Genomic DNA, 26,765 nt, shown 5'->3' with positions numbered 1-26,765 from the left:
TCTCTTCCAAGTAGACATTTTTCATCTGAGCGTGCTTGTCAACAAACTTTGCAAGAACAGGAAGAAATTATCACAAGTGTTGAGTGAAGTCCCGGTACGAGCATACGAAGAATGTCCCTGCATATGAATGTCCCACAGACGTGTGTATGAGAAACATTACATGCGGAAAACCTGTATCCATTTCACATACAGCATGCCCAAAATCTCTCTGTTGGCAACAATGCCCAACGACTCCAATTCTGTCATTGGGTAATTGAGAGTAGTCATTTGCTTCAATACATACTATTTACTGATGAAGCCCAGTTTTCACGGCACAGAATAAACAACACATGCAATAACCATCTATGGTCACAGGAAAATACACATGCCTCAGTGGGTAGCAATTTTCAAGCTTGTTTTGCCATAAATGTTTGGTGTGGCATGATCAGTAACCTTTCAATGGGTCCATTTATTATCAATCAGCAATTGACAGGAGAAAGGTACCTGCATTTTTTGGAAAATTCATTTGTGGAATTATTGGAAGACATTCCTTTAGCCAAGTAAACTGGAATGTACTTTCAACATGATGGTGCCCCTACACGTTACCTTACATGTGGGGAATCATCTCAACCTCACCTACCCCAATCACTGGATTGGCCGTGGCGGTGCTATTAACTGGCCTCCAAGATCACCTGACCTTACACCTTTAGATTTCTGTTTATGGGGTTGGATGAAATTGGAGTTTCATAAAGTGAAGGTAAACACATGAGATGAACCTGCTTCGTCACATCATGGACGCTGCTGAATTGATTAGGAACCAACCATAGGCAACTGAACAAGCAACACAACATTTTAGGGCTAGAGCGCAAAACTACATTGACATTCATGGTGGTATATTCGAACCTCTTCTGTGAACTGTACAACATCTGTATGATAAGCATTAAAGCCATTTGTAAAAGACGTGGTACATCTTTTTCAACTGAATTCATGTAAGATGCATGTTGTATTGCATTATGTACTAAAAGCAAAGTAAATAAACATTATGTAAGAATGTGTAACATAACTGTAATTCTCTGTGACATTGTTTACAAGAAAATCACTTTACGGTCCAGTGGTATTGCGTATATGTTCAAGTTGTGCACATCAATTTTGCAGAATTAAAGTTCCTTTCAATACCCATATCTCCCTAATTAAGCATTTGTGGACCTATGTCCATATAACAGTTTTTGTTCAGAATTACTTATACCATCACTGTGTACAACATTGACCTTTTCTTCCCAAACACCCTGTAATTATATTTCACTAGTGTTCATTGTCAGTCCCTTCCCATATAGGCTTCAAAATCCCGCTGATGGTAGACAGAGTGATGAAGTTTCAGGCAACAATAGCTGTGTGTATTTGTGGCAAAATACACACAGCTATTGTTGCCTGAAACTTCATCACTCTGTCTACCTTCAGTGGGATTTTGAAGCCTATATGGGCTCATAGTAATAAGGGGAAGGGGAAGGGGAAGGGGAAGGGGAAGGGGAAGGGAGGAGTGGAACATGTTTCATTTAACCCGTAGTTACAAGCTACGTTCTGTTTGTGTGCTGGAAGAATGAGTTACTGAAGTGCAGTTAGTGTGTAGTCACTGTAATTTCTGTGATTCAATATAGCTCACAAAAATGCGTAAACAGTGCTCACAATTTCTGCTATATTTGCAGATGGGCTATACTGAAATCGCAAAGGAGATCAATAACACCATATACACTAAAGAGCCAAAGAAACTGGTACATCTGCCTTATATCGTGTAGGGCCCCACGAGCACACAGAAGTGTAGCAACATAATGTGGCATGGACTCAACTAGTGCAAGAGGGAACTGATACCATGAATCCTGCAAGGCTGTCCATAAATCTGTAAGAGTATGAGGGGGTAGAGATCTCTTCTGAACAGCACTTTGCAAGGCATCCCAGATATGTTCAATAATGTTCATGTCTGGGGAGTCTGGTGCCCAGTGGAAGTGTTTAAACTCAGAAGAGTGTTCCTGGGGTGATTCTGTAGCATTTCCGGATATGTGGGGTGCCACATTGTCCTGCTGAAATTGCCCAAGTCCGTTGGAATGCACAATGGACATGAATGGCTGCAGGTGAGCAGACAGGATGCTTACATACGTGTCACCTGTCAGTCTTACCTAGACATATCAGAGATCCCGTATCACTCCAACTGCACATGCCCCACACCATTACAGAGCCTCCACCAGCCTGAACAGTTCCCTGCTGACATGAAGGATCCATAGATTCATGAGGTTGTCTCTATAACCGTACATATCCATCTGCTCGATACAGTTTGAAATGAGACTTGTCCGAACAGGCAACATGTTTCCTGTCATCAACAGTCCAATGTCAGTGATGACGGGCCCAGGTGAGGCAAATGAACAGTTTTGTGTTGTGCAGTCATCAAGGGTGCACAAGTGGGCCTTTGCCTCTGAAAGCCCATATCAATGATGTTTTGTTGAATGGTTTGCACGCTGACACTTGTTGACAGACGAGCATTGAAATCTGCAACAATCTGTGGAAGGGTTGCACTTCTGTCAGCTGTTGTTGCTCCTGTTCTTGCAGGGTCTTTTTCTGGTCACAGTGATGTCAGAAATTTGATGTTTTACCGGATTCCTGATACTGACAGTAAATCCCCACTTCATCGCTAACTCAGAGATGCTGTGTCTCATCGCCTGACTATAACACTAGGTTCAAAATCAATTAAATCTTGATAACCTGCCATTGTAGCAGCAGTAACTGATCTAACAACTGTGCCACATATTTGTTTTCTTATATAGGCATTGCTGACTGCAGCACCATATTTGCCCATTTACATATCTCTGTATTTTAATATGCATGCCTATACCAGTTTCTTTGGTGCTCCAGTGTATTAGGGAGGCGTAAATACTGTACTTTGGCTGTGACATCGAGGACATGGTCAAGCCTTGGGTTCCTCATGCATGTTGCATATCTTGTGTCTCAAGTCTTCATTCATGGTTGAATCATAAAAGATCTTCCATGGGCTTTGCTATACCCATGATCTGCTGAGAACCATCACCAGTGAATGATTGTTATTTTTGTATGACAACTCCATTAATACATGGTATTTCCAAGAAGGAAAACTCTTTCCTGGCATATGCTAACATACCATCAGCCATGTAACACATGACTCACAGAGACACACAGCCTGTTCCTGTCCCACCCGATTGTGACAGTGACGAGGAGGAGGAGATTAGTGTTTAACGTCCTGTCGACAACGAGGTCATTAGAGACGGAGCGCAAGCTCGGGTGAGGGAAGGATGGGGAAGGAAATCGGCCATGCCCTTTCAAAGGAACCATCCCGGCATTTGCCTGAAGCGATTTAGGGAAATCACGGAAAACCTAAATCAGGATGGCCGGAGACGGGATTGAACCGTCGTCCTCCCGAATGCGAGTCCAGTGTGCTAACCACTGCGCAACCTCGCTCGGTGACAGTGACGAGGGCAGCAGGAAAGTAGTGCTGCACCATCACCTTCCAAAAACCTGTTCTTCGAAAGATTATAATTTTGTATGTAATGATGAGTGTACAACAAACTAGAAAATAAGAGAGTGTGAACTTAATGACCTAGCGAGAGATCTGGAATTGCTGAAAGGTATAACTGAGCTGTTGGCATCAAGATTGCAACAAATTCCACTTCCACTTGTTTCCAAGCAGTGGCATGATGTCACTTGTTTTGAATACCTAAGTGCAACTGGCCAATATTGACAGCCATCATCTGCTGTTGCTATCATCCTATGGTGGAAGACATCATCTTCAGCACCGGAATCCAGATCTCATTCAATTTCACACCCTCCTCCTCAGGTGTTTTACAATTTCTATGGCCTCTGTACAGCCTCTCATGGTATCCACTTGTGGCTGTCAGTACTTGAGTCCTATTAAAATGAATGTTGTGGTCTCCTGGCTGCAAAGCATGTTTGGCAACAACTGATCTGTCTGTCTCCCCTCTTCTGCAATTGTCCTTGAGCTCTTCTAGTAGTTTTTTTGACCTTTCTTTTCACAGTACCCACATACCATTCTTTTCATTGTGTCCCCATACACCTTCCCACAGCTACACAGAATCCTATAAATTCTTGCTTTTTCCAGCAGTTGGTGAGCATCCTTGGCTCATTTTAGAATGTCTTGTATCTTCCAGATGGGTTTGTAGATTACCACAATGTACTGCTTTTTCAATATTTTTCCTGTGTGTTCAGTTACAACCTTAATAAGAGGCAGTAAAACTTTTGATTTCACTGGTGCTTGAGCATCGGTACAATTTCCACGTGGTGGTCTTAATGGTCTTTTTACCTCAGTGAACAAATAACTACACTCCTGGAAATGGAAAAAAGAACACATTGACACCGGTGTGTCAGACCCACCATACTTGCTCCGGACACTGCGAGAGGGCTGTACAAGCAATGATCACACGCACAGCACAGCGGACACACCAGGAACCGCGGTGTTGGCCGTCGAATGGCACTAGCTGCGCAGCATTTGTGCACCGCCGCCGTCAGTGTCAGCCAGTTTGCCGTGGCATACGGAGCTCCATCGCAGTCTTTAACACTGGTAGCATGCCGCGACAGCGTGGACGTGAACCGTATGTGCAGTTGACGGACTTTGAGCGAGGGTGTATAGTGGGCATGCGGGAGGCCGGGTGGACGTACCGCCGAATTGCTCAACACGTGGGGCGTGAGGTCTCCACAGTACATCGATGTTGTCGCCAGTGGTCGGCGGAAGGTGCACGTGCCCGTCGACCTGGGACCGGACCACAGCGACGCACGGATGCACGCCAAGACCGCAGGATCCTACGCAGTGCCGTAGGGGACCGCACCGCCACTTCCCAGCAAATTAGGGACACTGTTGCTCCTGGGGTATCGGCGAGGACCATTCGCAACCGTGTCCATGAAGCTGGGCTACGGTCCCGCACACCGTTAGGCCGTCTTCCGCTCATGCCCCAACATCGTGCAGCCCGCCTCCAGTGGTGTCGCGACAGGCGTGAATGGAGGGACGAATGGAGACGTGTCGTCTTCAGCGATGAGAGTCGCTTCTGCCTTGGTGCCAATGATGGTCGTATGCGTGTTTGGCGCCGTGCAGGTGAGCGCCACAATCAGGACTGCATACGACCGAGGCACACAGGGCCAACACCCGGCATCATGGTGTGGGGAGCGATCTCCTACACTGGCCGTACACCACTGGTGATCATCGAGGGGACACTGAATAGTGCACGGTACATCCAAACCGTCATCGAACCCATCGTTCTACCATTCCTAGACCGGCAAGGGAACTTGCTGTTCCAACACGACAATGCACGTCCGCATGTATCTCGTGCCACCCAACGTGCCCTAGAAGGTGTAAGTCAACTACCCTGGCCAGCAAGATCTCCGGATCTGTCCCCCATTGAGCATATTTGGGACTGGATGAAGCGTCGTCTCACGCGGTCTGCACGTCCAGCATGAACGCTGGTCCAACTGAGGCGCCAGGTGGAAATGGCATGGCAAGCCGTTCCACAGGACTACATCCAGCATCTCTACGATCGTCTCCATGGGAGAATAGCAGCCTGCATTGCTGCGAAAGGTGGATATACACTGTACTAGTGCCGACATTGTGCATGCTCTGTTGCCTGTGTCTATGTGCCTGTGGTTCTGTCAGTGTGATCATGTGATGTATCTGACCCCAGGAATGTGTCAATAAAGTTTCCCCTTCCTGGGACAATGAATTCACGGTGTTCTTATTTCAATTTCCAGGAGTGTATTTTTGAGCAATGCATTGGTGAGATGTTTTAATTTTACATCAAGCAGTTATGGTTCGCAGATGTCCCTTGTTCCAGCCACCAATGTTTTTATGATGTCTCGCTTTTGTTGTGGGTGATGGTTCAAATCCTGGTGCAGGTAATGGTCTGTGTGTGTGGGTTTTCAGAAAACTGTATGGCCCAACTACCATCTTCTTTCTTGAGAACTAGCCCATAAATAAAATTGAATCTTCTGCCTCCTCTTCCTTTATAGTAAACAGAATCTTCAGATTGATCCCACTGAGATGTTTGTGAAAACAACCTAGTTTCTCTCTGCCATGCTGGCACAAAACAAATGTATAATCCATGTACTGGAACCAAATAGTTGATTTCTTGTTCACATTTTCCAATGCATGCTCCTCGAATTTTCCCACAAATAAATTCGTTCTAACTGGGCTTATGGGGCTCCCCATAGCGACACCATCCATCTGTTCATAGAACTCATCGTTCCATCTGAAATACATGGTTGTGAGGCAATATTTAAAACGTTCTGCAATACTGAGAGGAAAAATCTGATTCAACTGTTGCAATACTTCACTGAGTGAAACCATAGTGGATAGCGATACCACATCAAAACTAACTAATATGTCCTCCAGACTGATCACTATGCCTTTTAATTTACTGATAAAAATGTGCCAAATTATTCATACATGAATCCAACTGGCCCACATATGGTTGTAATGATTTTGTCAAGAACTTGACAATTGCTGGAAAAAGCAGGAATTTATACGGTTTCATGTAGCTGTGGGGGTTATACATGAGTACTACGAAAAGAATAGTCAAAAAACAACTAGAAGAGCACAAGGGCAACTGCAGAAGAGGGAAGACTGATAGATCAGCTGTAAGTACTGACAGCCACAACCAGATACCATACAGATTGTAGAACACCCCAGGAGGAGGAGGGTGTGAAATTGAATGAGATCTGGATTCTGGTGCTGAAGATGATGTCTTCCACCATGGGGTGATAAAACAGCAGCAAATGATGGCAGCCAGCAATAGCCAATTGTGCTCGGGTATTCAAAACATGCGACATCATGCCACTGCGCAGAAACATGTGGAAACTTAATTTTTATGCAGTCGGTAGTGAGCCAGGATGTGAATCGGACATTCAAAGAAGCTACGATTGTCCTTGAAAATGTCGTCTGCAGATGGGGAAGAAACATTGGGTTTTAATGTGAAGTCCATTGGCCACGGCATAATAGCCCAGAACATTTTATTAATTGTGACATTTCTGGCAATGAAAGTTTACATTTTATGAAAAGAACTTTGCATTTTGTAATGATGTGCAGGGACTAATGGCAGTTATGGGCACTGAATACAAAAGTGATCAGTGGAGATTGTTCATCAACTCCTCCAAACCACGTTTCAGGTGGGGGCTACTGCATAATAGCAACATGTCACCACTGATTCTAACTGGCTATGCACTTTACATGAAAAAAAAAACGTATGATAACATAAAACAATTGTTATTGCAGTTGAACTATGACAAGTTTAAATGGCAGATTTCCAGGGATATGAAACTTGTAGGCATATTACTTGAGCTACAACATGGCTACACCAAATTCTGTTGCTTCCTGTACCTCTGGGATATCACTTCATTATAAAAAAGAAAGATGGGCCTAAGCATGAATCACCTGAACCAGTATCTCACCATGTTATGCACGAAGCACTTGTTGACTACAAGAACTTAATTCTCCCTGCTCTTCATGTAAAATTGGGCCTAATGCAAAACTTCGTTAAGGCCACTGACAAAACTGGTGAAGCATTTCACTATTTGAGCAACAAATTTTCATATCTTAGTATGGCACATTAGCGTTTCTTCCAGATAATGTACAAACTAGTTTCTGACTGTCACAAATGTAGTACCTCTTGCAGAAAATGTATAAACTGCTTGAGATTTGTTGGAAAATTATGTCATAAAAAATGTAATAACTATGATTTGTATGGAAACCACTGTGACACAAGGCACAACCGCTGGTCTAGTCTGCCCTTCAGTCACGGGTGGTGACTGGATGGCCTGCATGTCAAGGTGTAGCCAGTAAGGTAGCAGTTCGGCAGTCTCCAACAGATGTCACTACTTTGTGTGTATCTATCATGTACAATCAATCAGACAGAATTGTGGTATCACGCCATTTGACAAGAAAATGATTTAACTCGTCACAGCTCATTTAGTCAGCTGCATTTCAGTTCTTCACTGGCAGCTTCCATTTGGAGTTGCCCATTGGAAGTTATTCAGCAGTCTACCTGCATAATAGCCTCCAGAGTCAAGCGGTCATGTCAGTGTCAGACCAATCACACTGGACAGTGTTTACTTCCAGGGGAATATTGTGTTGTGGATTGAGTTCTCAACCAGGACAGTATTATACTTGCTTTGTATCAGAAGCGGAGTAGAAGGTTTACGATTCCTTGTAATAATGAGTGTCATTGTAACGATGTACTAAATACTGTTGTGGTGGTGTTATAGTATGAGCCGACACATCAACATGTCAGTGGCACTGTCAACGAGATGGCTGATGCAGTCCATCAGGGTTATAAGAGATACATTAGCAAATTGTGTACACTCTTGTGTTATGTTTTCCGAGATTGTGGTTAGTTTTGGAGCTAACAGCACATCTTAAATTGCTGTGAGTTAAGAAAGAAATATCAATTTTTACTATCATGATTGTCACACGCTTTTCATGAGTCTTGGTCCAGATTTCTTATGTGTTTGTCAGTTTGGAACACAAGAGTACAACTAAAATTTAACTGCACATCCCACTCTATATCATGTCCTAAATAATTTTCATTTGGCTACCACAAATCTTCATACATATCACATCATAATGTTGTTTATCGATCCCCTACTCTAGTTGGTTCCACCATCTTATGTAATTAATGAACATCACACCTTGCCAACTACTGCCCTATATATTGCATATTTTTCTTAAAAAATATTTTTTAGCATAGGGTGTAGCAAGTATTATGATTTGAGGTAACACATACACACCTCCTGTCTGCAGTTTAGTGTCATGTATATGTATGCCACATACTTACTTTTGGACTTCTGCTAAGGTTTTACTAAATACAGCAGCGAATATCATTAGGAAATATATTTCTGCTGCAGATGTCATCAAAACTTTTGAATATATTTATGAAGAAGGAAACAGCTTAGAAAAAACTCATCAGAAGTACATTAAATGAACTGCAGTCCTGATTTTTATAATAGAATAGTTGAAACCACCAATGTGTTCATGAAATACCAAACTTATGTAAAACGAAGTTTTCATATTACAGGCCAATACAGTTAGTAAAATCGCTTACTGATAATTTATAAAGTATATGCTTAATAAGTAAATTCCTATCATTTGCATTTGGCCACAATTTACATCAATCTAAGTCCCTTGAAAAGTGTGAAAGTGGACTTCCATTGTATATTCCATCCATATTATCCACTGAAGCACACAGTAGCCCACAGCTTTTAAATATTTGAAAAATGTCATCACAATCACTTAAGTTGTTTATTATTATTATTATTATTATTATTATTATTATTATTATTATTTATTATATTTCTCTAACAAGTTTTGATCAAAGTGACAATAATCTGGCAGAACATACTATAATCAAAACAGTAAGTTCTTACACAGTTAGTGCTATGGCATAAGGTACTTAATTGCTAGCAGTCATTTAAAACTTCTTGTCGAGTCATATGTCTACATCAGAAGTAGCACTATCAGTGAACTGAAACAGCTCCTCAAAACTTAAAAATGTGAGGACTCGATGGTACAACAGGTCACAATTAAGCAAGTTTTATGGATTAGCCCCACCAATATTTCATTGACCTATGTTACTCTTCACCAAATCAAAACACAGTGCCCAAATTTTGTCAGTTATACCTCATTTATCCACTGGTAAGCAGCCATGGCTTGGTCATCTCCAAAGATGCTGGGATTTCAGGGTCTCCCAGCAATTGCTCCTTGCCTTGAAAAGTTACTATTGTTGCTAGTCTATCAACCTTTCCCACCTCTGCGTGCTGGGAGAAGCTTTCCATCCCATTGCAACACTAAGTCTTGGCCGTTCTTGATGTTAAAATTGTTATCAATTTTGAGTCTTGCTTCTCTGTTTTTATTTTTTTCTGGGGCTCTTAAAAATACAATTTGCCATCTGGTTTTGAGTATCATTATCAAAAGCTTCTGCAGCAACCAATAAAATGGAAAATCAATTTCTATAACTGATCTTGCACTTAAAAACAACTTTAGCAAATTACAATAAAGATGTACAAAATATCTCGAATTGCTCAAACTATCACTGCTGCTGCAGTTAATGCTGTTACTGATCTTTACCGAACAATGACTGACAACCTCTACTGTCATCACCAACATCACTGCTTTTGATGCACCAACCTGATGAGTGGGGAAAATGAAATTCAATTTTTTTTTCTTAAGTACCTTGGTGATCTTTCTTCCACACATTTTAGTTTTTTATCCACACGATCCACAGAGACTGGGTGTACTCTTTTTTGCATTGAAGCTTTAGGAAATTCTTATTCGCTTTTTTCCATCTCTTACAAAGCATTTCAATAAACTCTGACAAATAAATGGTCCACCATTTCCACAAAACCATCTCTTTTTTTCAATTTTCCTTGTCTACACTTTTAGTTAAATGTTTCTGTAAATAGATCTATCTGAAATATACATTTAATAACTTATTGATGATGTAGTCAGCTCTTCAAGTACGAATCCGTGTTTTTTGCCAAAAACTGGAAGCTTTTTCAATCACCAATGTTGGATATCCTTTACTGTAAGTTTTACTACTCAGACTGTACAATAAAATGCTTACTATTTGCTGGTTGGAGGGTAGTTTGAAACAATAATTTTAAAAAAATCGTTCATGGAAGACAACATGTCCGGTTAGAAAATAAGGAAACAAAGCAAATTACTTTATAAACTAATGTTGTATGAAAGATATCTTCATATACATCATCAAAAGTTCCTAATAAATAAAACTTTATTCTGCTGCAACTAGTCCAGCATTAACACAGTGGAACCAAGTGGGTACATGTATTACATCATCCAGCACATAAATACATTTGTGAACATTTCAGAACTTGTCATTGGGGGCTGCTTTGCTCATCTGAGTCTTTTGTTGTTTGGAACAAGATAAGGAGGTTGTATTTGGACTTTTAGAAAGTTGAAAAATGAGGGCCAACATGATCAGTGTCCATTAATCAGACGTTTACTTTTGCTCAAATTAAAAAACTCCGTGATAATATTCTTAGCTTCCAAAAAATTAAGAATAAATGGTAAACTTACAACTCATGAAATCAACATTTCTGATACCTGCAATCTTAAAATGCACAAGCACCAACCTGCTTTTGAAGTTCCTTTTTGAGGTAATCCAGTAACAGTGGTTTCCCAAATTTTTCGTAGTATTTTCTTTGGTGCGTATCTTTTATCCTTGCCTCATTTGGTAAAAAGGACGATGCCCAAATCTGGCAATGAGGGTGTGGATTTGAACAACCCATAATAGAACCCTTATTTTCAAAAACCTGGACCCATGCATACTTTTCTCCAAGTTCATTCATTTGTTCTATCCACCTGTAGAAAATACGATAAATTTAAGTTAGAACACTCACATCTAGAGTGCAGTAATATTAGTTGCTTGTTAACTTATCAGCTGAATGTCACTACACAAGAAAGGTAGTATTTACTGTATTACGGAGCAGATAAGTAACAGAGGTATGTGTGTAAACTAAAAGTGAATCCCTGTATTTTTTTGTTTCATGAAATTTGCAGTTTCTTGCCAAGTCATTTGAATGAGTAAATGCATATAACAGCTCACTGTCTGAAGTTTCAATAGTGTTGTTCATGGTTTGTTGATTTAAAAAGTCTTAAACATTGTTGTACTTTAGATGTACAGTGCACTATCATAAGAGATGTAGTCATTTACCAACATCCTGTTGCAGAGACTCAAGAAGAGGCCTTCAAATTATGATCCTAACAACTAAAAGACAGAAATGTCCTGGCAAATTAAAACTGTGTGCTGGACCGAGACTCAAAGTCAGGACCTTTCTCTTTTGCGGCAAGTGCTCTACCAACTACACAAGCACGACTAGAGACTCGTCCTCACAGCTTTTTCCAGCATTTACTGTGTTACTTGCCTGTGAAAGGCAAAAGTCTCAAATTCAAGTCTCAGGCCAGCACACAGTTTTAATCTGACAGGAAGTTCCATATCAGTGCACACTCTGCTGCAGAATGAAAATTTCATGCTGGAAACTAAAGATTAGCTGGAAATAGCAGAGATATACAAAGTATTAGTAGCTAGAGTGCAAGAATTACACCACTGTGTACAGTCATGCAAATTATGATGTCCACGAAACCAAGTAATCACTCCCCATTCATTATCAATCCATGTGACAGGTAGTGGCATCAATTTCAACCATACCAGGTGCATCCTGAGCGTTGCTACAAATATAGCCAAAGAAACTGACCACAGTGTGTCACAATTTGTCATCACTGCCAGAAGCAATGGCATGTGGTAGCTTTGTGATAAAACCAGCTGCAGTTTGCTCAAGATGTTCAGCCACAGCATAACTTGGATATAATTAGTACTGTTCCAGTGTCCACCCAGAAGACTGAACACAAAGCAATATAGTGCTCGTGCTATCAGAGAACAATATTCCAATAAAATTTCAAACTGATATTGGAGCTTCATTGTCTTACTCCAGTGAAGGCACTCTAGTGAATTGGAACTGACTGAAGCATTAATATGTGGAAGCATTCACAATTATTATTGGATCAAGAGTACAAATATAAACTCGCCAATTTGACAGGGTATAGAAACGACTTTCTCACACCACAAATGCAGATGTAGTGCGACATATCGTCACCCCTCATCATGTGTGTGCCTGTGGGTTGACGGCTGGCCACCTTTCAAATTCTGTGTTCTATGGCTTATGGGTAATGCACTGGGTGGGTTAAGTCATTCCTACTTCTGCACTGGCTAACCTAATCCTATAGGAGAAGGAAAATTCAGCAGGGACCACAGTGTTATCGTCCTAACACTCAGTGTCTGTTGTCTTTGGTGATTATCTCACAGGAGAAGCATTAGCATAACATTTGGAGGTTGAGGTCAGACAGGGAAGTGGTAAATGTTCCACATTGTAGTACTTCACACCACAGACTGTGGCTCCTAGCGTACTGCTTTAAGAGTTTATCTGCATTCATGATTGTCATCAAGAAAGCAGTGACTCAACAACAAACCCGCCTGTTTGTAATGCAAATGCCTGTGCTTTGCTGAAGTGTCCCCAGGTTTTTGCAACCTAGCGGCATCTCTCTTGCTGTCTGTCAGACTCTAAACAGAGCAACTCTCTAAAGAAAACACTTCTACATCTATATCCATACTTAGCAAACCACTGTGAAGTGCATGCCAGATGCTACTTTGAACAGTAGCCATTATTAGGGCTCCTTCTTGCTCTACTAAAGAATGGAACATGGAAACAATGACAGCTTAAATATCTCTGTGAATGATGTAATTAATCTAATCTTTTCCTCACAATCCCTACTAGTTGGACTGATATAGTGTTTACCACACTTCAGAAAGGGAAGCTCTCTTCAGTCAGGTGGTAGCCCTGCACAAGGCCGCACGTACGGAGACAGAGCTCTCGTGAAAGTTAAGTAATTTAGGTTGTAATTAATTGTAGTTGAACACTTTTAACTAATTAAATACGTTCTTTAGTGTACTCTTCCAGCTCACCGTTAAAAGTTCTTCTTTTATTTGCGTATTGTTCCAGTAATCGCGAAAAGTTCGTTTTGTTTATACACTCCTGGAAATTGAAATAAGAACACCGTGAATTCATTGTCCCAGGAAGGGGAAACTTTATTGACACATTCCTGGGGTCAGATACATCACATGATCACACTGACAGAACCACAGGCACATAGACACAGGCAACAGAGCATGCACAATGTCGGCACTAGTACAGTGTATATCCACCTTTCGCAGCAATGCAGGCTGCTATTCTCCCATGGAGACGATCGTAGAGATGCTGGATGTAGTCCTGTGGAACGGCTTGCCATGCCATTTCCACCTGGCGCCTCAGTTGGACCAGCGTTCGTGCTGGACGTGCAGACCGCGTGAGACGACGCTTCATCCAGTCCCAAATATGCTCAATGGGGGACAGATCCGGAGATCTTGCTGGCCAGGGTAGTTGACTTACACCTTCTAGAGCACGTTGGGTGGCACGGGATACATGCGGACGTGCATTGTCCTGTTGGAACAGCAAGTTCCCTTGCCGGTCTAGGAATGGTAGAACGATGGGTTCGATGACGGTTTGGATGTACCGTGCACTATTCAGTGTCCCCTCGACGATCACCAGTGGTGTACGGCCAGTGTAGGAGATCGCTCCCCACACCATGATGCCGGGTGTTGGCCCTGTGTGCCTCGGTCGTGTGCAGTCCTGATTGTGGCGCTCACCTGCATGGCGCCAAACACGCATACAACCATCATTGGCACCAAGGCAGAAGCGACTCTCATCGCTGAAGACGACACGTCTCCATTCGTCCCTCCATCCACGCCTGTCGCGACACCACTGGAGGCGGGCTGCACGATGTTGGGGCGTGAGCGAAAGACGGCCTAACGGTGTGCGGGACCGTAGCCCAGCTTCATGGAGACAGTTGCGAATGGTCCTCGCCGATACCCCAGGAGCAACAGTGTCCCTAATTTGCTGGGAAGTGGCGGTGCGGTCCCCTACGGCACTGCGTAGGATCCTACGGTCTTGGCGTGCATCCGTGCGTCGCTGCGGTCCGGTCCCAGGTCGACGGGCACGTGCACCTTCCGCCGACCACTGGCGACAACATCGATGTACTGTGGAGACCTCACGCCCCACGTGTTGAGCAATTCGGCGGTACGTCCACCCGGCCTCCCGCATGCCCACTATACGCCCTCGCTCAAAGTCCGTCAACTGCACATACGGTTCACGTCCACGCTGTCGCGGCATGCTACCAGTGTTAAAGACTGCGATGGAGCTCCGTATGCCACGGCAAACTGGCTGACACTGACGGCGGCGGTGCACAAATGCTGCGCAGCTAGCGCCATTCGACGGCCAACACCGCGGTTCCTGGTGTGTCCGCTGTGCCGTGCGTGTGATCATTGCTTGTACAGCCCTCTCGCACTGTCCGGAGCAAGTATGGTGGGTCTGACACACCGGTGTCAATGTGTTCTTTTTTCCATTTCCAGAAGTGTATTTCGCGGCTTTGCCTTACTTTCCGAGTGTGCGTACTTAGCGTTATACCGCAATCTTAAGTACATTTGGTATAGATTAACTAATTAAACACATTCATTAGTGTGCTCTTCAAGCTTGCCATTAAAGGTTTTTCTTTTATTTACGTATTATTCCACTTATCGCAAAAAGTTTGTTTTTGTTACATTTGGCTGTTTAGGCTTAATTTTTGATCGTGCATATTTAGCGTTATACCACAAATTTAAATGCATTTGGTAATAGTTTACTTACATATTAGTTTCCAAAACCTATTTAGTGTCCTTTTGCATTTGTATTTAATATATTATTGTTATCACTTAGTAAATCTCTTAACTAATTTCCAAACTACCTTGGATACTAAGTGTGTGAGCTGCGGTAGGAAAGTTAGTTCAGGGGTTTTGTGCAGCTGTTGCGACAGGTGGTTTCATTGGGGAAATTGTAGCGGTGTGTGAGTTGGGGAAGCAAAAAGAGCCCTTCAGGCTGATTTGGGCAGAGCGAGGGAGGAACTGAAGAGGTTAAGGGGGGAGGAGGGTAATCAGCGGTAGGAAGTGGTAGCTGGGAACAGGGAGGACAGTGTCTGACAGTTTCCCAATTGGCACAACCAATAGATTTGCCTTGCTACCACAGTTAAGTAAGGAAGAGGCTCCAGTAGAAGTAGATGTAGTTAAGATGCAACAGAATCTCACTAGGAAACCAACTGTTTCAAAAAAAAGTAGGAAGTAAGAGGAAAGTTCTGCTGCTAGGTAGCAGCCATGGAAGAGGTGTGGGCCAGATTTTGCAGGAAAAATTAGATGACAGGTACCAGGTCACAAACTTTTTCAAGCCAAGTTCAAGTCTTAGCCAGGTGGTAGAGGATATAGGTTCCTTGTGCAAGGATTTCACAAAGCAGGATAATGTGATGATAGTGTGTGGAGTGGGAAACAGTATTGATAGGGATCAGGGCTACAGTATTGAGTGTGACCTGGTGAAAATAGCCTCGGCAACAACCCATACCAGTGCTGGGCTGGTGCCTGCTTTCGTGTGGCATGATCAGCCCCAGTTGAACCACTCTGTCAGGAGGATAAATATGGAGTTGGATCAGTTGCATAGGGCGATCACTCTTCCAGATATTGGATTGGTTCCTGCCGAGGCTATTGATAGGGGAGATTTCACAAGGCATGGCCTACACCTCAATAGGAGAGGGAAGGGTAAACTGGCAGGGTTGATAGCGAAATCCGTAAGGGGGGACACTAGTACTCATGGATGTACCTCTTTTTTAGACTAATATCAGTGTCCAATGAGAAGTTCAGGCAGGCAGGTGCTAAAGAGGTCCAAAACTCACAAAAGAAAAGTAAATAACAATGTTACCACATTTAACCAAAATATTGGTGGATTAAAAAAAAATAGATTCTCACAAAAGTAAAGTAAAAAATAATATTACCATTTTTCACCAAAATATTCCGGGATTGAAGAATAAAGCAGATGAGCTCCTGGTTTGTTTAGATGACATTGAATCTGATAATGTAATAGATATACTATGCCTGTCTGAGCATCACAATGTGTCTGATATGGAAAAGGTAAATATCAGTGGTTATAAACTAGCTGCACATATGAGTAGAGAGAATATGGTGAGAGGAGGAGTTGCCATATATTTCAAAAGTTATCACTGTGTAGAAAGCTTAGATACAAAAAAGTTTTGTCTAGAGCAACATATAGAAGCATGTGCCTGTCAACTTAAACTGAAGGAGGGCTATTTTATAATTGTAACAGTATATAGGTCCCCTTCAGGGAACTTTCATTTATTCCTGGAAAACTTGGATGCCTTGTTGTGCTATCTGTCAGATAGGGGAAAGCTAATTATTATTTGTGAGGACTTCAATGTTGATTCACTGAAAGAGTGTAAAAGGAAGAATGACCTGGAAGTCTTGCTCGGTTCTTTCAATTTGACATCTGTCATTAATTTTCCTACTCAGGTAGTAAAGGACAGCAGCACATTGATAGATAACACTTTTATAGACCAAGACACGTTTAAAAACATAAATTATTGTCCTGTTGAGAATGGGCTTTCTGATCATGATGCTCAGCTAGTTACAGTATATGACATAGCTCCATTCAGTAATTCAAAACTACCCTCCAAAGTTGTGCGTTCAATTAATGACTCAACAATTAGAAATTTCAGAGAAAATCTTCACCAATTAGACTGGGATGAGGTGTACAAGGAACCTGATGCTAATTTAAAATATAACTTATTTCATGACACACTTGTAAGATAATTTGAAAACTGTTTCCCCAAGAAAGTAGTTAAATCTAATTATAAGAAACCATGCAAAAAACCTTGGCTTACTAAAGGAATAAAAATATCTTGTAACCACAAAAGGGAACTGTATCTAACAACAAGAAAGAGTAATGACCCAGAAGCAGCCAAATATTACAAAAACTACTGTGCTACATTAAGAAAGGTTATTAAAAAGTCCAGAAGCATGTGCATCATGTCTGAGATTAATACCTCTGATAACAAAATCAAAACAATTTGGAATATTATTACAAGGGAGACAGGGCAACCAACAGTACAGGATGAGGGCATCACCATCGAAGCGAATGGAAACTTGATAAACAACAAGCCAGAAGTCGAAAATATTTTGAATAATCATTTTTTAAATGTTGGAGAGAAAATAGGATCTAAATGTTCATTAGAAGAAGCAAGGCAGTTAATGGAAGAGACCTTACCCACACCATTTGATACAACTGAAATTCCACCCACCTCTCCTGCTGAAATTAGGAAGATGATAAACTCTCTCAAGAATAAAAGCTCACATGGAATGGATGGCATTTCCAGCAGGATAATAAAAGCTTGTTCCCAAGAAATATGTGGGATTCTTAGCCACATATGTAATAGCTCTCTGAAGCAGGGTATGTTCCCAGATAGACTGAAGTATGCCATTGTTAAACCACTGCATAAAAAAGGGGATATGTCTGATGTCAACAACTACCGCCCAATCTCTCTTCTGACTGCCTTATCCAAATTTTTTGAAAAAGTAATGTATTGTAGAGTAGCTTCACACCTTTGTAAAAATAAAGTTTTAACAAAATGTCAGTTTGGTTTCCAGAACGGTTTTTCAACAGAAAATGCTATATATACTTTCACTAATGAAATATTAAATGCTCTGAATAACTGGAAGTCACCCGTTGGGATTTTTTGTGATCTATCAAAGGCTTTTGATTGTGTAAATCATGGAATACTTATAGATAAGCTCAAGTACTGTGGTATGAATGGGACAGTGCTCCAATGGTTTAAATCATACCTAACTGGAAGAGTGCAGAAAGTTGAAATAAGCAGTTCACATAATATGCAAAAAACTGGCGATTTCTCAAACTGGGGAACAATCAAGAATGGGGTGCCGCAAGGTTCGGTCTTGGGTCCTCTGCTGTTCTTAATATATATTAATGACTTGCCATTCTATATTCACGAAGATGCAAAGCTGGTACTTTTTGCTGATGATACACACCCAACAGACAAGAATTAACGGGTGAAACTGTAAACAATTTTTCAGAAAATCATTACGTGGTTCTCTGCAAATGGGCTCTCATTAAACTTTGACAAAACACAGTATATACAGTTCCACACAGTAAATGGAATGACACCATTAATAAATATGGACTTCAATCAGAAATCTGTAGCTAAGGTAAGAATATTCAAAATTTCTAGGTGTATGCATTGATGAAGGGTTGAACTGGAAAAAACACACTGAAGATCTGCTGAAATGTTTGAGTTCAGCTGCTTATGCTATTAGGGTCATTGCAAATTTTGGCGATATACATCTGAGTAAATTAGCTTACCATGCCTATTTTCATTCTCTGCTTTCGTATGGAAGCATATTCTGGGGTAACTCACCATTGAGTAAAAGAGTGTTCATTGCACAAAAGCGTGTAATCAGAATAATTGCTGGAGCTCCTCCAGGATCATCCTGCAGACACTTATTTAAAGAGCTTGAGATCTTCACTGTAGCCTCACAATATATATATTCACTTATGAAATTTGTTATTAACAATCTGAATGAATTCAAAAGTAATAGCAGTGTACATTGCTACAACACTAGGAGAAAGGATGATCTTCACTACTCAAGGTTAAATCTAACTTTGGCTCACAAGGGGGTAAATTATGCTGCCATGAAAGTCTTTGGTCGCTTACCTAATAGCATCAAAAGTCTGACAGACAGCCGTGTAGGATTTAAAAGGAAATTAAAAGAATTTCTTATTGGCAACTCCTCCTACTCATTAGATGAATTTTTGGATATAGTAAGCGGGTAATTTCCCCAACCCCCACAAAAAAAGTGTTATGTAATATTTTGTGCAATTTAATATCTTGTATGGACGCCTTTTATCAACCTGACACGTTCCACATCATTACGAAGTGTCGTATTCATGATCTATGGAACAAATACTAATCTAATCTAATCTCTAATCTGCAATCATGAGGGTACCATCAGACAGATCACAATTTGCTGAAAAAGAAAAGAAAGAACTTGTTAGTTTTAGGACATAGATGGTATAATAATTTTAGATGGTGTAACTTTGTGCACTAATAGACTCTGGTCCTAGGACTTTTACAAATGCTATGAGTACAACAACGCACAATACTGACAGCAGAAGTGAAATTCTGCTCATCTGAAGTCCTGTTAGCGCAAAACAGGTAATGCAATTAAGTAATTCTCCTTAGCAACTATCCTTGCTGTCTTTTAGGATGACATGCCTTTGCTTTCACAATCTGAAAGGCTGGAAAGACTCCTATGATGGGCTGTACTTTTAACATTACATTTCTACACCTATACACTGAAAGTCATCATTCGGCGTGACAGAGGCTTCACGATGTGCCAAAATCAATTTTGCTCTTTCTTTTCCATCCATGGATGATGCACAGAAAGAAAGATTATTGGTACTCCTCTGTTTATGATCAAACATCCCTAACTTTTCTTTCACAATCATCATCCAAGATATATACTGGTGGACATAATATGAGGATTGAAACTTAAATAGTGGCAACTATTTATTCACAACCAATACAAAAGAGTTACATGTTTGCACCTGTTATTGTCCTTAAAGTACCGAGTCACCAGTGTTGTGTGGAGCCCAATGCCAGCAATGTGGAAGGCGTAGTATACAGTTAGCAGAGCCTGTCCTGTTGATGGTGCGAATGGAGTGGTCTCAAGTTAGGGTGATTCTCGTGTATGACTGTGATGGTGTTATCCTAATGCATTATGTTCCTCCACGGAAGACATCAATGCACAGTATTACTGTTCATTTTTGGAGCACCACCTGTGACCAGCTTTGCGAAAGAAGCAGCGACACTTTCTGCACAACCCACCCATCATTTTGCACGACAACACGTGGGCACATACAGCGCAAGCTGTGGCTGCTCTGTTCAGTCAATGGGACTGAGAAGTACTGTACCATGCACCATACTCCCCGGACGCAAGTCCTTGTGACTTTGATTTGTTTCCAAAGATGAAGGAACCACTTCGTGGCATTTGCTTCAGAATTGTTCCAGAGATTTGACAGGCAGTAGACCGCTCCATTTGCACCATCAACATAACAGGCTCTGCTAACGGTATACTACACCTTCCACACTGCTGGCAACGGGTTCTACACAACGCTGGTGACTACTCCGAAGGACAGTAAGAGATGCAAACATGTAACTAAGTTCCAATCCTCATACGTTTCTTGACTAACACTATAAGGTGGGCTCCTGGAATTTATGGACAAGTGTGTTCCCTGTAGCATCACACACTGGAGTTTGTTGAGCATTCCTTTCACATTTTTATACTGCCCACATGAATCTGTGATGGAGCACATAGCTTGTCATTAAATCTTTTCTACGTCCTCTATTAATCTTAACCGATAATGCTCCCAAACTGACAAGCAATACCCACAGATATATTTATACACACTTTCTGCCTTACATCCTTCCAGAGAGATACTCTGAGATACTTGTTGGTTGTGCCTGATTCCAAGTGCAAGCTTTTACTTTTCATCGGCTACACACCTGGTGTCGTAATGCCTGCTTTTCAGGACAATGAGATGTAGAGAGCTGACATGTCACCCGTAAATCAAAGTTTATTTCCAAGTTTACTGCCCTCAATCTAACAGTGGGGTCTGAGAATGACACACAATCCTACGTAAACAATGGCTCATCATGAACATTAAACACATGATTGTGTATGTCCCTACCATGTTCCTGCACAAATTAAGATGATCTAGATAATGTACTCTGCAAATTCAAATATCAAAGTGTTGTTTATTTGGAATAAACCACATAAACCTATATGATTCAATTATTTTTATTTTTCCACTCAATAATTCTCATAGCGAATGACAGTCTTACAAAATTAGAATTTACATGACTGGATGGAGTACTTCACACATTCAGTCTCACAGAAACTCATATTTTTCCAAAGAATATTACTGTTCCATTAATCCATCAAGTTCATTAAAGATCTAATACAACAGAATAGAGCATTAACTACAAAAGTACAACATTCACTAGCACAGGCACTACAGTTCTATGAGCTCATGCAGAGTTAAAAATCATTCAATAAACTTGACTCTTTATCTCAAATAATTACAAGTCTGACAATATCACTTCACTATCCAATATCAGAAGTCTTATGTGCTTCAAAAATACATTTAAGTATTTCGCTAAGTGAGAATGCCACTCACGGTATCATCCATGTCTCATGAAGTAACGCACACTCTCAAAAACAGAGTTAGAGTTGACATCAAGTTTAACAAAATCTCTCATTAAATATTCCAACTCCAGAAAATGCTCACCATGATGTAATTTACAAACAGTTCCGAGACCTACTTGCCTGTAAGTTAAACACATACATGTTCACAGTGTGGCACCTGAACAGGAAGACAGACTGTATAAAACCCTGAGCACAAATTGAAATAGATCAGCATTTAAAATTATCATGTAGTTAATACAAGTTATGCATATCAAAATATGTTATTTTAAATGCCACTCACTCTATTATCTCATATGTTTGTGCATTGCCTGTTGCACTCATTAACATAAAATAACTAGAATTATAATTACACATGAAATACTATATATGGAGAAAACATGTACAAAATACACCAATTTCAAGGGAAACTCCCCATCGCACCTCCATCAGATTTATTGGTAAGATAGCCCAGTGGACAGCTCGTCAAAAACTGAACACAGATCAAGCATGAAAACAGGAATAAGATCTGTGTGGAGAAGAAATAAATAAATAAATAAATAGAAACAGTGAACGGTCCAGCTCAACAATTTCATTATCGGGTGGAGTGAATGAGCAGTGACATCGTCGTTAAGCAGTTGTGGTGTTGGACTGGCAAATGGACAAGCCGTGTTCACAGCTCCGTGGTGCCAATTATCTTGATTTATTTATTTTTCCGCAACATTATGAAGTGTCTGTCTGGTTATTGAAATGTTTGTTCTCTTCCTGTAATCTTGGCAGTTGTCATACTATACAGAGTTTATAGAATATGAGTCATGTGGTAAGAATACATTACAATTGCATGTAAATGTGATGAATAGTGCGAGCAGGCAAAATACGACATAGACGTATTAAATAAATAGAAATAACAAATAAATGGGTGTGAGTTATGTTACAACAAAGGAATTCAAGAGTCAAAACTTCCAAACCAGAATGCAAGTTTTAAAACATATGTTTTCTCAGAGCACAGGGAAACTGTGAGATTCTGAAACTGTTGCATTCATTTGTTGCAGTTTATGTAACAAAATATTATGTTTTCATAGTTTCCTTGGGAGTGATCACAGTCACATTCATACGAATACCTAAAGCGATCAAGGAGGCTTATCTCAGTCACTCACCAGGCATACAAATTAGGTGCATAGATAACAGATTCATATCATATGACACATACACTGTCACTAATGCCATGTATGACACCAGACGTATTTTCTGGTGGAAGATTCGGCTGACTTGCCATCTTGTCATCAAACATTTGCAGTTCCCTTTCAAAAGCCACTTCCTTTCTGCTGCTAATAGAGTAGTTGTGCAGAATCAACTTTCATTATAGGTCAGTTCCTTACACCTCACTGTTGCAAACACACGTTAAACCACTACACAGACACAAATTTGAATGCAGCAGAAAAAAAGAAGAAGAAAAAATTGTCATACAGGAGCTAACACAGATCGCTTGCTTGGTAATTCAACAGCATGACTCCTTAACCACAACGTCATTACTCTGCCAGGCTGCTCTATGTTACACTTCCTGTGCTCAGACCAATCATTGTTTCTATTTTGCTTTTTTTCACAGTTCAGTACATCTTCTCTCTATTTTCATGTTTGATTTATGTTCAGTTTTTGATGGGCTGTCCACTGGGCCCTCTTACCACAAAATCTGAGTGGAGTGTGATGGGGAATTTCCCCTCATTAGCATGTAACTAGGTCATTTTCAGTTGCTATATGAAAACCACACAGAAAAATAGAGTAAATTCATTTAATTCAGAAATGAGTTTATGGCCCATTCTGATAGCCAGCTGTTGGTACTACAAGCCAGTTAAGATGACTTTCAAATAACTTGGCAAGTCACAGAGATACAAAGAATTTCACTTTTAATGGTAATGGACACAATGTTTTAAGTCAATCTTCTCATGGAAAGAATCGGGCAAGTCACGCATTTGCTTCCACTGTTTACATTACACCGGATAGATAAGTTGGTTTGTGACTAAAAATGTGAACGGCTGAATTTCTTACTCTGTTTTGTTTTCTTATAGTTATACTTTTGAATTTGAAGTGTGATGGTTGTGTGGTCCTCTTAGGATCTTTAAAATGTGTGGATTACCAGAAGATGAAGGTGAGAAGCCACCTCTTAATCAGATAAAAAGAGAAAGAGTAGCAGAATGAGTAATGTTTGTAGTGACCTTAGGGCAATGACTCACGAGTTAGGAAGTGACTGCAAATGCTCATTCTTTGAGTGTTTCAAACAAATCAAACAACACAAAGAAGAACAGCTTATCAAGAACTTGGATGACTAATTTACCCAGCTTAATTTCTGTGACATTAATTGCTGGTAGAAGGTCTAAGCATGACAATTTGAATGCCAGAGATTGATCTTTCCCATACACTGTAAAAATGAAAAGAAATAATATTACGAGTTTGATAAAAGGCCTTCATTGCTTTACATAGAACAACAAATCACAGACTGCAGACTGTACACGCATTTATGAAGGATACTGTAATATCTCCCAAAAACAAAAGAGGAGTGGTATTGTCCAAAGATCGTGGTGCCACACGGAAGTCAGCTATGCGCATCGATACACAAACATGAGCAATGTCACGCTGCCATCCGCAACTACGAATGGGAGGTGCTCCTGAAGACACACCCTTCATCTCACCACTGTAGCGCTATCACACAGAGGTCGATACAGAGCTGAGTATGGACTTGCTCACCACAGTTCATGACCTCCAATGAAGCAGTCAAAATCATACAGTTAGGGCACCAGCACTATTCAAGTTTCAGATGAAACTGCATTTTTTAAAAATGTTGAACAAGTACTTTAAGAGAGAAGTTTGTAATTGTGTGCATCAAATGATGCTTTACTGTTCGAAGACAGTTGTAAATATTCAACACACTGCTGTGGCAAAAGATTGTATAAAGTTAAGGAAGTCTTTTTATCATTCTCTTAATAAAGTGAACCAACAATTCATATGTTTTAGTTCCAATCAGCCATCTCCCAAATTAATCAAAAAACCCACAGTTACGACCGGACAATTGCAGTTTCATCAGGTATTAGCAAGAGGCAGGCATGCTAACCATCCTTGGAAACTATCCAAATAAACAGAGGCAGATGATATAAACCAAATAGATGCACTTAAGAGAAGACAGAGTCAATATGACAAGCAAAAGAGACAGAATTTACCTTCCAGAAGAACTATCAATTAAAAAATGTCATGGTTTAAATAAATAAATATACCCTGAATTCCCTGTTGTGTGACATACACACCAGAAAATATTTAACAGTAAATTCAACATATCATTTGTGTACCCGATTACAAATACCTCCTCAACCTATCACAAATTTCGAGGAGAATTAAAAGGTTCAAATGTAAAGCTTTTACAAAATATCTCTGAAAAAGAAAAGTTAGAAATTACATTTATCTGTAAAGCACTTAGTATGAAGAAACAGGTTCACAAGCTACGGGCTGTTACATTTTATTTAAGAAAGCAAAATGCAAGGCAAGAAAGTAAAAAGGTAGTGGAAAATAAATCAGTAGGATAGGTGGGGGTACAGGCGCACAGTTTTCAGTTTTTCCACCTCCACTAACCTAAATCATCTGACCGCCACCTCTTCCAAGGAACTGGTACCAAGTTTGAATTTTGGTGGTAAAGAAAGGTCAATTGGGCTATCTCTACTAACCTAAGAAAATGGTGGGAAAGAAAGGTCACCTCCACTAACCTAAGTCACGTGACTGTCACCTCCTTCTATGGATTGACGGGCATAGGACTCGACCTGTGCTGGACATAAGTCTTTATTATTTTGCATGCACTATTTTATTTAAACAACTAGAGGCACTATCACTATTCAGTGTGGTCGCCAAGGGGTCTGGACTCCAACTGACCTAGTACACAGTACCACCACCAGAAGGTGCTGTCATCCCTCCTGTGATGTAATCCAAGATGGTGGGGCGAAATGGCAGGAAACAGTGTGGTCGACATGGGGTCTGGACTCCAACTGACCTAGTACACAGGGCGCTCTTATCTGTGATGTAACCCAAGATGGCTGCCACGACGTCAACAGATGACGCAAGTACCATTATCCAAGATGGTGAGAAACAGTGTGTTCACCATGAGGTCTTGGTCTAGTAAACTGTACCACCACCAGAGAGCGATGTCATCCGTTCCATGACGTAACCCAAGATGATGGTCTGGCTGGGGTGGGGGAAATGGTGTCTCCACCATGAGATCTAGAATCCAACTGACCTAGTACACAGTACTGCTGCCAGACGTTGCTGTCATCCCTTCTGTGACATAATCCAAGATGGTGGTCTGGAGGAGGAAAATGGTGTGAAAATGACTCGGCTTGCGCTGGGCTGCTGGAGAGAGTAAGGAAGGAATGCACTTTATTAATTTTGGAACAAATTTTTTAGGCATGGAGTATATTTGTCACACTGATACAGAACACATGCTCCGACATTTTCGGCCACTGTGGCCCAGTGGTTCTAGGCGCTTCAGTCCAGAACCGCGCTGCTGCTATGGTCACAGGGATGCCTCGGACATAGATGAGTGTGATGTCCTTAGGTTAGTTAGGTTTAAGTAGCTCTAAGACTAGGAGACTGATGACCTCAGATGTTAAGTCCGATAGTGCTTCGAGCAATTTGAATAATTGTTGATCTCTGACATGTTTGAGGTAATGCCAGACAGCCCACAGACCTGTAAACTACTCCTAAATAACAGTCTGCTGCCACGCAAACAACACCTAAATTACTGAAATAATTTCAGTACAGACATGCAAACTCCTCCTAAATAATGCAGTACACAGATGTGCAGACACGAAATCAACTTGTAAACTGTCCAAATAGCTCATACCACAGCCAACAGACCTGCTCGCAAAATAATGTAACAGACACACAATCAACATGTACAAGCACCGTCCCCCACACCCTGCCCACTAGATGCACAGGATGCTACAGGCAGACCCTGCAAAGTGACTTGGCCATCAGCTGTCAAATCATGCACAC

At 41.0% G+C, this 26,765-nt stretch overlaps 1 protein-coding gene across 1 annotated transcript in view; it reads right to left on the bottom strand.

Moving 5' to 3' along the window:
- LOC126249537 (galactose-1-phosphate uridylyltransferase) overlaps positions 1-26,765 on the bottom strand; it is a 170,020-nt gene that overhangs the window by 46,830 nt on the left and 96,425 nt on the right. Inside the window, exon 5 of the mRNA XM_049951200.1 lies at positions 11,146-11,374. Within this exon, the coding sequence (XP_049807157.1) occupies positions 11,146-11,374 (229 nt within the window). The remainder of the gene's footprint in view (positions 1-11,145; positions 11,375-26,765) is intronic.

This window comes from Schistocerca nitens, chromosome 3 (genome assembly GCF_023898315.1).
Source record: "Schistocerca nitens isolate TAMUIC-IGC-003100 chromosome 3, iqSchNite1.1, whole genome shotgun sequence".
Lineage (NCBI taxonomy): Eukaryota > Metazoa > Arthropoda > Insecta > Orthoptera > Acrididae > Schistocerca > Schistocerca nitens.
The sequence above is the reverse complement of the archived record's forward strand: the minus strand, read 5'-3'. Positions and strand labels throughout refer to the sequence as shown.